The sequence below is a fragment of the Leucoraja erinacea genome, chromosome 12 (genome assembly GCF_028641065.1).
Source record: "Leucoraja erinacea ecotype New England chromosome 12, Leri_hhj_1, whole genome shotgun sequence".
In the NCBI taxonomy this organism is placed as follows: Eukaryota; Metazoa; Chordata; class Chondrichthyes; order Rajiformes; family Rajidae; genus Leucoraja; species Leucoraja erinaceus.
The window spans coordinates 43,448,509-43,462,277 of record NC_073388.1 but is presented as its reverse complement, the minus strand read 5'-3'; the positions used below and the strand labels follow the sequence as shown (position 1 = coordinate 43,462,277).

The following is a 13,769-nucleotide window of genomic DNA, read 5'->3' as shown; positions in this document are numbered from 1 at the left end:
GATAGTGGTAGTATACGGGGTGATCAGGGCTCGGTGTGGACTCGGTGGGCCGAAGTCCGTATTTATTCTTTATTTCCAAACTAATCTAAACAGTTTTACTGTCTTAAAGAATTTGCACTACTTACCAATAATTTTCAAACAATTTATGTTTTCTCCAGTCTATGTACCTTTGTTGCTGCTACAAGCAAGATTTTCATTATACCTGTATCTCATCAAAATTGTGCATGCGAGAATAGGCTGGAGTGAGACACCACCCAGGACACTTCATCAACAGTCACAAGTAATCATTCCCTTTACCCCAGAGGCCACAAAACACACCTTCAGTAAAATGCACCACAGTTATTTGCCTAGGCCACAATGCTGGAAATCCCCAAACTAACAATCGCTCCCTTCATGAAGAGACCCAGATTCGATCTCGACTACAGGTGCTGTTTGTACATTTTCCTCGTGACTGTGCACATTTTCTCCAGATGCTACGGTTTCCACCCACAACCAAAGATGTGCAGGCTCGTACGCCATCTTCTCAAGGATGAACAATAATTACTGGCTTGGCCGGTGACACCATGATCTCCGAAATGAATAAATAAAAACAAATCAATAGATGGAGCACAGATTTAGCACCAACTGCTACTCGTCGGCCATGCAAAGTGCTTCTGTGATCCTCTTGAAGGTCGTAAGTAATTCAACACTTTAAGTACAAAAGCTGTACACATCTTCTATTAATAAACCCAACTATTAACGCTGGAATTGTCTTTCCTGGAGAATTTGGACATTTGTCTTCCGTTAATGTATTGCCCTCAAATGGAGTGGAATCCAATGCACTGGGGAAGTAGCCTTCTATCACGTTTTCTGGACCCGATGGTACATCAAAACTAGAAGCATTTCAAGGACAGCTTACTGTGGGTAGAATGATGCTTGCTTACAGTCCCATAAAAGTCTCTGCCCATCATTCCAACTGTAGAACCAAGCCATAACTCCATCAAATTTATAACATTATTTTAGTTTGGAGATACAGCATGGAACCAAGCCCTTCATCCCTCCAAATCTGCCATGACCAGTGATCACCCCATACACTAAAACTGCCCACACACACACGTGACAATTTTACCAGTGCTAATTAACTGACAACCTTGCATGTCTTTGGAATATGGAAGGAAACCAGAGAAAGCCCACGCAGTCATGAGGAAAATGTGCAAACTCTGTACAGACAGCATCCGTGGTCAGGAATGCTGTGAGGCAGCAACATTGCCGCTGTGCTACATCTCAGAAAAGATTCTCATCCAAAATTCAAACACAACCTCAGGGGCAGGCGAACAACCAACCAAATCTTCACAACTCCTGTTAGGTTAATTTGTAAATGCACTGAGTCGGGCACATCGGACAAGCCTGACTCTGCAAAATGATTTAATGCCAAGAGGAATAGTGATGAAATAGTAAAATGGGGAGAAGAGATGTCCCAGATACTTAGTCTTGGAATCCAATAGCCTGTGGCCATTTTTTTTCCCTTTATCCCTTGGAACTTAGAGAATGTCCACACACTGACAAAATAGTCAAGGGCGTGAAATGTGTCAATGATACAGTCCAGAGGCATCAGAGGCAAGAGACACACTGCATGGTTGAAGCATGCAGTTCAAAGCATCATAAGAGCTTCATTCAACACAAGGCACGAAGTGCTGGAGCAGTTTAGTGGTTCAGCATGGAATGAGGCCCTTCAGCCCACGCTGACCACTGATCACCGTACTATCTTATCGCACTTTATAGCCACTATTTTCATACCAGGGGCAATTTACAGAGGCCACCCGTGTACAGAGGGAACTTAGCTTATAGTTTGGAGATGGAGCACGGAAACAGGCCCTTCGGCCATGCATGTCCACGCCAACCATCGATCACCCACACTACACAGGAGGGACAAATTACAGAGGCCAATTAACCTACAAAGATTAGATTAGATTATTTAATGACCACACAGTCAAGCTGGTGGAATTCAGGTTCAACGCTGCACGTCTTTGAGATGTGGGAGGAAAGCAGAGCACCCAGAGGTTATCCCACGGTCACAGAGAGAACATGTAAACTCCACATAGATAGCACCCGAGGGCAGGATCAAGGTCAGGTCACTGGTGCTGTGAGGCAGTAGCTCTACCAGCTGTGCCAATTTTGAACTGGCCTGTGCAATCCTAATCCTAAGGGTCAGGCAGCATCTGTGGGGGGGAATGGATGGGTGAAATTTCAGGTCAGGGCCCTTCTTCAGACTGATTGTAGTAGGGGAAGAAAGCTGGAAATGTCTGGAGTGAAAATGTCTGTAGATGGAAGCAGGAAAGGAGGTTATTGACCCTAAACGTCACCTATCCATCCCGTCCACTGATGTCGTCTGACCCGCCGAGTTACTCCAGCACATTGCATTTTGCTCAAGATTCCTGCATCTACAGTTCCTTGCGTCTTCACTCAACAAATTGTCTCAATCCAATGTCCCAGCTTTCATCGAGTAGATTTATACATACAAGTCAGGAGCCATAGTAGGCCACTCAGCCCTTTCACCTTGTGTTGCCATACAACAACACATTCAAGTGAACAATCACCCACATATCAAGGATCTATGTACTTCTGCCTTAAAGATATTCAAAGATTCATACTGTTGGGGAAGAGTGTGCCAAGTGCTTATGACCCTGAAAGGAAGAGAAAAAAAAAACACAAAAAAAATTTTTTGTTTGAAATAGACGATTCAAAAATCTTACTACATTTGTTTTCACTTTTATCACTTATTGTTCCTTATTGGCAATCGACAAGGCCAGTATGGACACTGGGATCCAGGGAGAATTACCAAAATGGATACATAGTCGGCTTGATGGCAGTTCTGTTCAGTTTAATCACCAGGTGTATCGAGGTACAGTGAAAAGCTTTTGTTAGGTGCAAACCAGTTAGCGGAAAGACAAAACATGATTACAATCAAGCCATTGACAGTGTGTAGATACATGATAAGGGAATAACATTTAGTGCACGGTAATGCCAGTAAAGTCTGATCATAGATAGTCCGAGGGTTACCAGTGAGGTAGATAGTTCAGGAATGCTCTCTAGTTGTGATAGGAACATTCAGTTACCAGATAACAACTGGGAAGTAAATTTAAGTTTAGTTTAGAGATACAACGTGGAATCAGCCCTTCGGCCCACCGGGTGTGCATCAACCAGTGATCCCCGCACATTAACACTATCCTACTCATACCCGGGACAATTTACACATACACCAAGACAATTAACCTGCAAACCTGTACATCTTGAATGTGGGAGGAAATCGAAGATCTTGAAAAAAACCCACGCGGTCACGGAGAGAATGTACAAACTCCGTAAAGACAGTACCAGCAGTCGGGATCGAACCCAGGTATCTTCCGCCGCAAATGCTGTAAGGCAGCAACTCTAAGCTGCGTCACCCTGCTGCCCGAATCGGAACATATGCGTTCTCACTCTCAAACGTATAGAAGAGGGGTTGGCCATGATGCGACTTGTCCTTGATTCTGCTGCTGTCTTTGCCGAAGCAGGGCGAGGAAGCTGAGGGTGATGGTGGAAGGTAGTTTTTCTGACAGGAGGCCTGTGACTTGTGGTGTGCCTCAGGGATTGGTGCCGGGTCCATTGGTGGTTGTCATTCATGTAAATGGTTTGGAAGAAAAATCAAAAGGACATGGATAGTATGTTTCCATATATGAATGTTTCCATGATAGGGAGAGATTAAGCAGGCTAGCACTTTACTCCCTGGAGAACGAGGGGGGGGGGGATTTTATTTTCACATAGGTTTAGAAAATCATGAGGGGCAAAGAAGGTGAATCCACATAATCTTTTCCGTAGGGAAATGGAATCAATAACTAAAGTGTAAAAGTTCACTTAAAAAGATAGCCAAAGTACAAATTCTTAAGACAATACAAAGCTTTAATTTAACATCAACAGGTGTGAACCTAGAGACCCAGAGGCAACAGTTTTACATCTGAATCTGCAGCAACACACACAAAGAAATACCAGAAAACCAGAGTTTATATACGTACAGATATAAAACCAATTGCATAATGTACAAAAAACATCTTCCATCTCCAAATATGGAGTTGTTTTTCACTCTTTGGCAAAAGCCAGTCATCCCAAATGGCATCCTCTGGCCCCTTCTTATCTGATTAACCTCTTGAACTTACATTAAAAAACCTTGTAAGAGAGCTGTGAACTATTCAACTTAAGTTAAAAAAAAAACAAACATTGTCATGACGGGATTTGTCCAATTCACATCATGCATTACAATCGGCTTTTTACAACAGGAAAGCTTAAATATGACAACAAACAATTAATAACTAACTCTTTCAAAGGGAATATGTTTATTGTACGAGAGGACAAATGAAAAAAAGGTGACAGCGGGGCAATATTTTCACCCAGTGGGTGGTAGTATATGGAATGAGCTGCCTGACGAAATTGTTGATTCACATACAATAACAACATTTAAAATACCTTTTGACAGTTACATGAATCAAAATGGTTTGGAGGGATATGGACCAAAAATAGCCAATGGGGATGTGCTTAGATGGAGCATCTTGTTCGGCATGGATGAATTGGGACAAAGGGCCTGTTTCTGTGCTGTATGCCTGCATGGGAAACCAATTTGGAAACTATGCCAAAGACAGACACAAAGCACTGGAGTAACTCAGCAAGTCAGGCAACCACTCAGGAGAAAAAGGATGGGTGATGCTTCCGGTGTTGACCCTTCTCTAGAATCTGAAAACTACCTGGAATCTATGGCAGGTGCTCACCTGCAATTCACTGATGCAAAGTTATCCAGAAGCATTTGTTATCACTTTAACTGATTATTATCAGTTTGACTCTGTGGCAAGGCTCTCACCATTGCATATAGTGGAAATAATTGGAACATGTGGTCAGAACTCTCTCAAATGGAAGTTAAGTCTAGTTGAAGAGGCAGTCTCAACAAGGACACGGAACCAAATTACTCCTTCCCGTGCTCAAAACTGTCCCAAAAATATTGACCAGTTTGAGAACAGGTGAACCATCTGCCCCATGGTTGGACTGATAACTTTGACCATGTGAAGACACAAATCATTATTTAGTGCCAATTTTATACCACTATTAAATAAACTGAATGATACGATTAAATTTTGGAAAACGCTTCCGCTCTCATTGATAGGTAGAATTAACGCTATAAAAATGACTTTCTTACCACAATTAATATATTTGTTTCAAGCGATCCCAATATATATTCCAAAATATTTTTTCAAAAAATTAGATTCCACTATCACTAATTTTATATGGGACTACAGAACACATAGAATTCAACGAAAGCATTTGTGCAAATCTAAAGAAGTTGGGGGTTTATCATTACCTAACTTTATATATTACTACTGGGCAGTGCATATTAAGAACATAATATACTGCCTGGATAGTTCCACTCAGCAGTTGGAGTGGATAAGAATGGAGAAAGAGGAGTGCTATCCGCACGATATAGGAACGATCCTGCTATCACCGATAAAATTGAATAGTATAATATATAAGAAGAACCCAATTATTCACAATATAATAAGAATTTGGAAACAAATAAAAATATCCTTGAAATTAAATAATTTATCAGTACTAACCCCACTATTGAACAACCCCGCATTCAAACCTTCTCTCATCGACAACACATATCAACAATGGGATAGACTGGGGATTAGGAAAGTAGGGGATATGTATGAAGTGGGCAAACTGTTATCATTTCAACAATTAAAATTTAAATTTAAATTGAAGGATAATCAATATTTTAAATATATACAGGTATGTGACTTTATGAAGAAATATACACATAGATTTCAAACTATATTTTTAGATCCTTTAGAAGAAGCAATGAATATTAAGGCTGATTCACAAAAATTAATATCATACTTTTATAATAATATATTAAATAGAGAATCACCCTCAACAGAAGCATTCAGGGAAGATTGGGAACAAGAGCTAATGATAAAGATCTCGAAGGATAGATGGGAAAATTATTTGATGAATACACATAACTGTTCTATTAATGCAAGACATAATTTAATTCAATTCAAATTATTACATAGACTATATTATTCAAAAACGAGGTAGAATAAATTTTATCCAAACGTCTCTCCCAGATGCGATAAATGTTTGTTTCAAAACGCTAATATAACACACTCATTTGTAGGATGTACAAAGTTGAATAAATTTTGGAGTGATATATTTGATATATTTACAAAGATTTTCAAGTCAAGAATAGAACCCAAAACGGAATGGATTATATTTGGAATAATAGGAGAAGATACCAATTTAAATAAAGATCAAAATGTTTTTTTTAATTATGGGTTAATAATTGGAAAGAAATTGATACTTAAATTTTGGAAAAATACAACCACACCAACTGTTAAAATGTGGATTAGGAATATGATGGACATAGCACGCCTTGAAGAAATGAGACTCCTACTAATAGATAAATATGACCAATTCTTAAGGAGTTGGTCTCCTTTCATCGACTTTTTGGAATCATGTGATGCAGCGGTACCGTAAGGATTGCTGATTTCAGTTCATGACGCGGATAGATCTACATCTCCGAATACAGATTTGAAAAATTCTCTTTTAAGGGGCCTTCTCTTCTATTTCTACTTTCCACTTTCTCTCTTCCTTTTTTAATTTTTTATATACACACTTCGCGTTTTTCTACTCTCTACCATCTATTTTTCCACTTTTTCCCCTTTCTATTGTTTTCTTTTTCTTGTCCTGCTTACTTCCTTCTTATAACATAAAACTAGAGGTTGTACATAGAATGGATTACGGTATTACATAGTTGGCACCTAAAATTAGGTGCCACTGTACTGTTTTGTGCTTTATTAACTTCTAATAAAATAAACAACAAAAAAAAAAAAAACTTTGACCATGTAACACCGTCCACTATAAACAAATTTTAAAAAGTACAATGCAACTTTTAATATTATGAAACAATTGTCATCTCATTGTGTACTACATTTATTTCACTGTTTTGATTGGATTGCCAGTATTCTAGAGGGAAACTGAAAGACTTTACTTTCCTTTAGACTTTAGAGATACAGCTCGGGAACAGGCTCTTCAGGCCACCGAGTCATGTTGAGCCATTCGGCCCATCAAGTTTGCTCCCCCATAAAATCATGGCTGATCTATCTTTCTCTCTCAATCCCATTCTCCTGCCTTGACCCCAGAACCCCTGACACCCTTATAATCAAGAATCGGTCAATCTCCACCTTAAAAGTATCCAATGACATGGCCTCCACAGCCCGTGTCAATGAATTCCACAGACTCACCATTCTCTGACTGTAGAAATTCCTCCTCATCTCCTCTATAAAAGTTGCATACTTTTATTCTGCGGCCATTACCTCTGATCCTAGACTCTCTCACTAGTGGAAACATCCAGTCTACAGTCACTCTATCCAGTCCTTTCACTATATGGCAAGTTTAATTGAGGCTCCCCCTCATCCTTCTGAACTCCAGCGAGCACAGGCCCAGCTCTGTCAAATGCTCATCATACAGTAATTCAGTCATCCCCGGGATCATTCTCATAAACCACCTCTGGACCCTCTCTAATGGCAGCACATCCTTCCTCAGACGTGGAGCCCACAACACTCCAAATGCCGTCTGACCAGTGCCTTATAAAGCCTCCGCAGTACATCCCAGATGGAATCCGGTTGTCTGGAGCTGTAAAACAGCAACTCTACCATGGTGCCACCCTGGATGAGTTAGAAGAAGTTGTGGAAAGAGTTCAAATAATGAATGGGGTTGGAATCTCACTGCCTTGAAGAGTGTGGAGGCAACAAGGTACATGACATTAATGAAGTATTTGTAAAGCTCGTGGTGTGCACTACAGCCCAAGTGCTAGGATTTATCTCAATGGAAGCATATAGAGTTATATAGTATGGAAACAAGTTCTTTGGCCTACAAAATCCAAGTTGGCCATCAAGCACATATGGAACACTATGTTTTTTATCTTTGTTTACCCCCGTCACTCTGGGCTGTGGGTAATAATAGGACTACAGTTGGGTTTATTACTTTTCTGTAATCACAATAGCAGGTAACTCAACATGCCGTCTCCACATGTGCTCCGTGGGACTTCCTGCGCTACACAAAATAAGTCCCCAACACAACAATTGTTGGTAGGAACCATAATTAACATGGGGCAAGAATAACTAACCAAATACCTTATACAACAATAATAATATAGTTAGTAGTCACATAATAATAATAGCAATGATATACTGTATAGTATATTATAAAATCCCACAAAACAAATTTAATACAATAAACTAAGATTACACATAATCCTGTGCAGGCATACAAGAGTAGTTTATTTGGGGATTATGTTCAGCATAGACATTGTGGACCAAATGTGATATACTTTTCCATATTCTATGCAAACACTTATTGACATACATTCAATTATCTCTGCAAATTCTTATCACCTTCCTTTAGATTCCAGCATTCACTCCCACACTTGGGGCAATTTCTAACTGCCTACCAAAAGCACTCCTTTGACCAAAAGGAACCCAAGAGCCTACTGTGATTTTCTGAACATCTGAAAACTGTATCAATGCCAATCCTACTATTGCACAAAATGTGATAGCTTGGCCTGACATCAAGCAATACACCCACAAGCCAACACTACTGTCAATTTTCACACAAACAGAATTTGCATGGCTAGTTAATCACAGGATCAAATATTAAATCCAAAACATCATTCTGTTTCAGCTCATAATGAAAGTGAAATGCCTCACCTGTAACTATTAATTCAATCGTTCTTCTCACCAACTTGTCCTTGTATTTCATTTCACAGGTGTAATTTCCAAAATCTTCTTCTTCAACCTCTTGTATCACAAGGATTTTTCTCTTCCGCAAGATAGAACTCCTCCATGATTGTGGCAAGCATTCCTATGTTGACAACGGAATTAACAAATAAGGCATTTATTTCAGTACAACATGCACTCTCTGCATGCAATATATCTTGTTTTTTCACACTCAGGGAATTTGCATGTGGGGAATTGCAGTCCCTCAATCAGAGCTGGTGATGTTTTTGATTGATTGCATAATTGATTGATTGATTGAATTCGATTAATTGATTGTTTTCTTTTTATTGACTTTAAATGTGCTTTTTGCTGGCAAATAATGTTACTACCCATTCTTAATTGTCCTTAAGAGGGTGACTTAATGCAGCAACAAACAGCCCTTCAGCCCACCAAGTCTATGCTCACCACCAATCAACCCTTCACATTCGTTTTTTTCTTATCCCACTTTATCACCCACTCCCATCACACTAGGTGACATTTACTGAGGCCGATTAACCTACAAACACAATGTTTGGATGATGGAAGGAACTGGAGCACCCAGAGGTCACAGGGAGAATGTGCAAACTCCACACAGACAGCAGCCAAGGTCAGGATCAAACCCGTATCTCTGTCGTTGTGAGGCAACGGCTCTACCAGCTGCACACACAATACACAATACACAATACAATTTATTTGTCACTTGAACCTCATAGAGGCTCAAATGAAATGTTGTTTCTGCAGTTATACACACAAGAAAAAAAGACCCAAGACACAACACAATTTACACAGACATCCATCTCCTCCTCGCTGTGATGGAAGGCAAAAAAACGTATCTCTCCCCTGCACTCCCCATTCCCCTCCCGATGTCAGATTCAAAGCCCCCGGCGGGCGATGGCAATTGTCCCGCGGCCATTAACAGCCGGGTGATGCAAGGCCGCGCTCCGGGTCTTGTTGTTGGAGCCATGGGCGGGCGGTAGCAAAGTCCCGCAGCCGTTGAAGCGGCGCCGGGCGGTGATGTAAGGCCCCGCTCCAGGCACTCCTCGACCCCGCGACTCAGGTGGATGAAGTCCCCGTTGCGGAAACCCGTGGGCTCCCGGTGTCACTGTCCACCAGACCTGTGGTTGCAGCCTCCGAATCCCCAGGGTCCGGTTGCAGCAGCGCGCCACCACCGCTCCACCCGCTCCGAACTCAGCCAGCTCTACGATGGTGAGTAGGTCCACAGCTCCGCGACTAGAGCCCCAGGTCGCTCCTGCTGGAGGCCGCTCCACGTTGCTCAGCCCCCAACGACAACGGAGACTCGATAGGGAAAAGGTCGGGTTCTCCGTGCAGGGGATATATTTTAAAAGTCCCCGCCCCACACACACACATACCCCATCAAAAAATAAATAAAAACTACATTAAAACGGGACAAAAAAATAACAGAATGACAGACGGACTGCAGAGGCCGCTGCGACGCGAGTCGCGCCGCCCACTGGACAATAGAGTTGATTGGTTATAACCATTGAACACAGTACAGCACAATGACAGGCCTTAGGCTCACAATATCTATGCCAAATATGGAAGTAAATTGCAACGCAAAGATCTATAGCTCCTTCATGGGACTCTGTCATTGAATCTGTTCATTCACTGCTCAAGATTATGAAGGCCTTTGTACAAACAGATTTCAAATCTGAAAATAAAGCAGGACCCACATCAAAATAATCTGCTGAAATATTTAATGCTACCAATTTATCCATACCATGTCCAATACCATTCCACTTAAACCACCCAGCACACTGAAGTGATAATAGATTGCCATTGCATGTGTTGAGTCAGGAGGATGGTGGTGAGTCATCTTCTATAGGACAATAAGAATGGGTAGTAACATTAGTCTTTGCCAGCAAAAAGCACATCTAAAGTCACCAAAAAGGAAACAAATGCTTATAACTACTTAATCACCACCTAAATGAATTTACTCTCATATCCAGCAACATCGAGTTCTGTAAGATAATCATCTCAATGACCTTTGTTGACTTTGATGCAACATCTGCAAGTGAAGACATCTTAATCTTGTATGTTACAGATGTTTAGATTAGTTTAGTTTACTTTAGTTTAGAGATTCAGCATGGAAACAGGCCCATTGGCCCAGCAAGTCCATTCCGACCAGCAATCAACCGTATATTGGTTCTATCCTATACACTCGGGACAATTTTACAGAAGCCAATTAACCTACAAACCCATGCATCATTGGGATGTAGGAGGAAACTTGAGCACCCAAAGGAAACCCACACGGTCACAGGGAGAATGTACAAACTCCACACAGACAGTAGACACCAAAAGGTGGAGTAACTCAGAAGGACAGGCAGCATCTCTGGAAAGAAGGAATGGGTAACATTTTGGGTTGAGTCCCTTCTTCAGACTGACATACAGACAAACTCCATACAGACAGTACCTGATGCTATAAGGCAGCAACTCTACTGTTGCATCACTGTGCCACTCCTCAACTATGCCACTACAACTAAAGCAAAATCCTACATATAAAATAACCATTATTTTTGTCAAAATTACTTCAATGTCATGTTGTTCCTCAGTATTCATTTGATCATTAAATTTAAGCTGTTTCATTCCAACTATCCTTACGATATTAAACTTTGTCTCCAAGTGCCCCAGTAAGGCCAAGGATTTAATTTACCTATTTAGCAGTTTCATATTGGTTGGTTATTCCAGAGAGTAATCCCATTTTTTATTTCTTCTCAGTATAAATGTAACCTCTGGTTTCCACGACATTTTACATAATTGGGTGGCACAATGGCGCAGAGGGTAGTGCTGCTGCCTCACAGCACCAGAGACCTCGGTTCGATCCTGACCTCTGTCTGTGTGGAGTTTGCATGTTCTCCCTGTGACTGTGTGGGTTCCCTCTGGTGCTGTGAGGCACAATGTGAAGCCAACAAGGCCGTGCCGGTTTGGAGCTCCCAGGCTTCCGATGTTGACGTTGGCGCTGCCCGCTCCACTCCGCAGACCCACAGCCCGGGGGTGTTGAACTCGGCGGTCACAGCTCACCGGAGCTCCAGCGCATCGATCCAGCGCGGCGACCCAGGCAAGGCATCGCCCGCTCCGCTCCGTGATAGCGCTCCAGCGCTGTGCCGCCACCGAAGCCGAGGTGCTGGGCGGTCCCCGCCAGGAAATGGCGCTCCATGCCCACTGGTAGGCCAGGAGGACGGGTCGACGGGGCAGCCCGGAGAAAAAGCTGCCTCACCGACCAGGTAGGGACCTAGAAATATAGTTACCCCCTTCCCCCCACATTAAAAAGTCTATTTCTCCCACAGACAAAAACACAGGACTCACTAGAACTACAAAAAAAAAGTGAATTAAACGGACGGCTGCTGGTTAGCAGCCGTTCCCCAAGATGGCTCCTCCTCCTCTTGTTCATATGAAGTGGATGTGAAAGTGGGATAATGTAGAACTGGTCTGAATAGATGACAAATGGACTCGATGGGGCAAAGGGCTATTTCCATGCTGTATCTTTCAATTAATCAATCATCTGATTCCTCCTCATATACATGCATGCCCGATGAACATAATTCCTCCAAATCTTGTCTTTTAATTTCTTCTGCACTGCATCCTTAATAACATATTCTGGCCCCTCCTGAAATGCCACCGGTCTATTCACTCCACTGATGCTGCCTGACCTGCTGAGTTTCTCCAGAACTTTGAATTATAAATTAAGTTTCCAGCAACTACAATCTTTTGCATATCTGTATTGATTTAGTCAACATTAAACGAGAGGCCAAGAAAGCATGAATAAGAATGGCCTACTTTTGTTTGCAGACAGGTCAATACCTAGGTGGTGAAGATTTAAGGTAATAGAGGCAAGGATAAAATGGCTGTTTGGAATTTTTTACTTCATTCAGGGGATATTGGGGGCTGGTTTTGGCTCTGACGGGGTTGAAGAGGGAAACATAAAAACATAGAAACATAGAAAATAGGTGCAGGAGTAGGCCATTCGGCCCTTCGAGCCTACATCGCCATTCAATATGATCATGGCTGATCATCCAACTCGGTATCTTGTACCTGCCTTCTCTCCATACCCCCTGATCCCTTTAGTCACAAGGGCCACATCCCCAATGTGTTTAAAGATACCCATTGTGTTTAAACTGAATATGAATAGACACTTGTCGTGTTATGTGGTTGTTACATTGTTTATTACTGTAGGTGGCTCCAGAAGACTAGCTTTAGATCTAGAATTTAGGAATAGTCCACTCATTCTCTGGGCTAATGTCACGGGCTGGTCAGTCAACAACCATTGACACATTGAAGACGGTCAAATTGGACAAATGCAATGAAATTGGGACACGTTACTACATAGGGGGCGGCACAGTTGCTGCCTTACAGTGTAAGAGACCCAGGTTTGATCCTGATTATGTGTGCTGTATGTATGGAGTTTGTATGTTCTTGCTATGACCGCTTGGGTTTTCTCTAGCTGCTCCGGTTTCCTCCAACATTCCAAAGCTGTGCAGGTTTGTAGGTTAATTGGCCTCTGTAAATTGTCCCTCGTGTGTAGGATGGAACTCGTGTACGGGTGATTGTTGGTCGGCCTCGGTAGGACGAATGGCCTGTTTCCACGCTGTATCTCTAAACTAAACTAAAGAAAAAAATTCAGCCCATCACGTCCCTGCAAGGTTTGGGCCTTGGGCTGAGAAGTGGGATTAAGCTTTGTGTCTTTGTTTTTTCAAGCAGCAGAGACACAATGGGCAGAGTAGCCCTCTAGGCTGTAGCTTTCCCCACAGTTTCTCTTTCTAGCCTTGCTTAAAAATGCATCCACATTTGTTGCCCAATTGAATGGGGAATGAGTTGGCCTGTTCCTAGGTTATTTTGCCATAGAATGTTGGAAAACGTGTTGGAAAAGCCTCATCAAAAAATCTGTCTCCAGATTTTCCCCAAAACTACTGCAATATCCATCCAACTGAAAGAGCA

At 41.9% G+C, this 13,769-nt stretch overlaps 1 protein-coding gene across 1 annotated transcript in view; it reads right to left on the bottom strand.

Annotated features, from left to right (window-relative positions):
* Positions 1-13,769, bottom strand: part of il1rapl2 (interleukin 1 receptor accessory protein-like 2) — an 841,694-nt gene that overhangs the window by 381,471 nt on the left and 446,454 nt on the right. Inside the window, exon 5 of the mRNA XM_055644012.1 lies at positions 8,769-8,922. Coding sequence (XP_055499987.1) covers positions 8,769-8,922 — 154 coding nt within the window. The remainder of the gene's footprint in view (positions 1-8,768; positions 8,923-13,769) is intronic.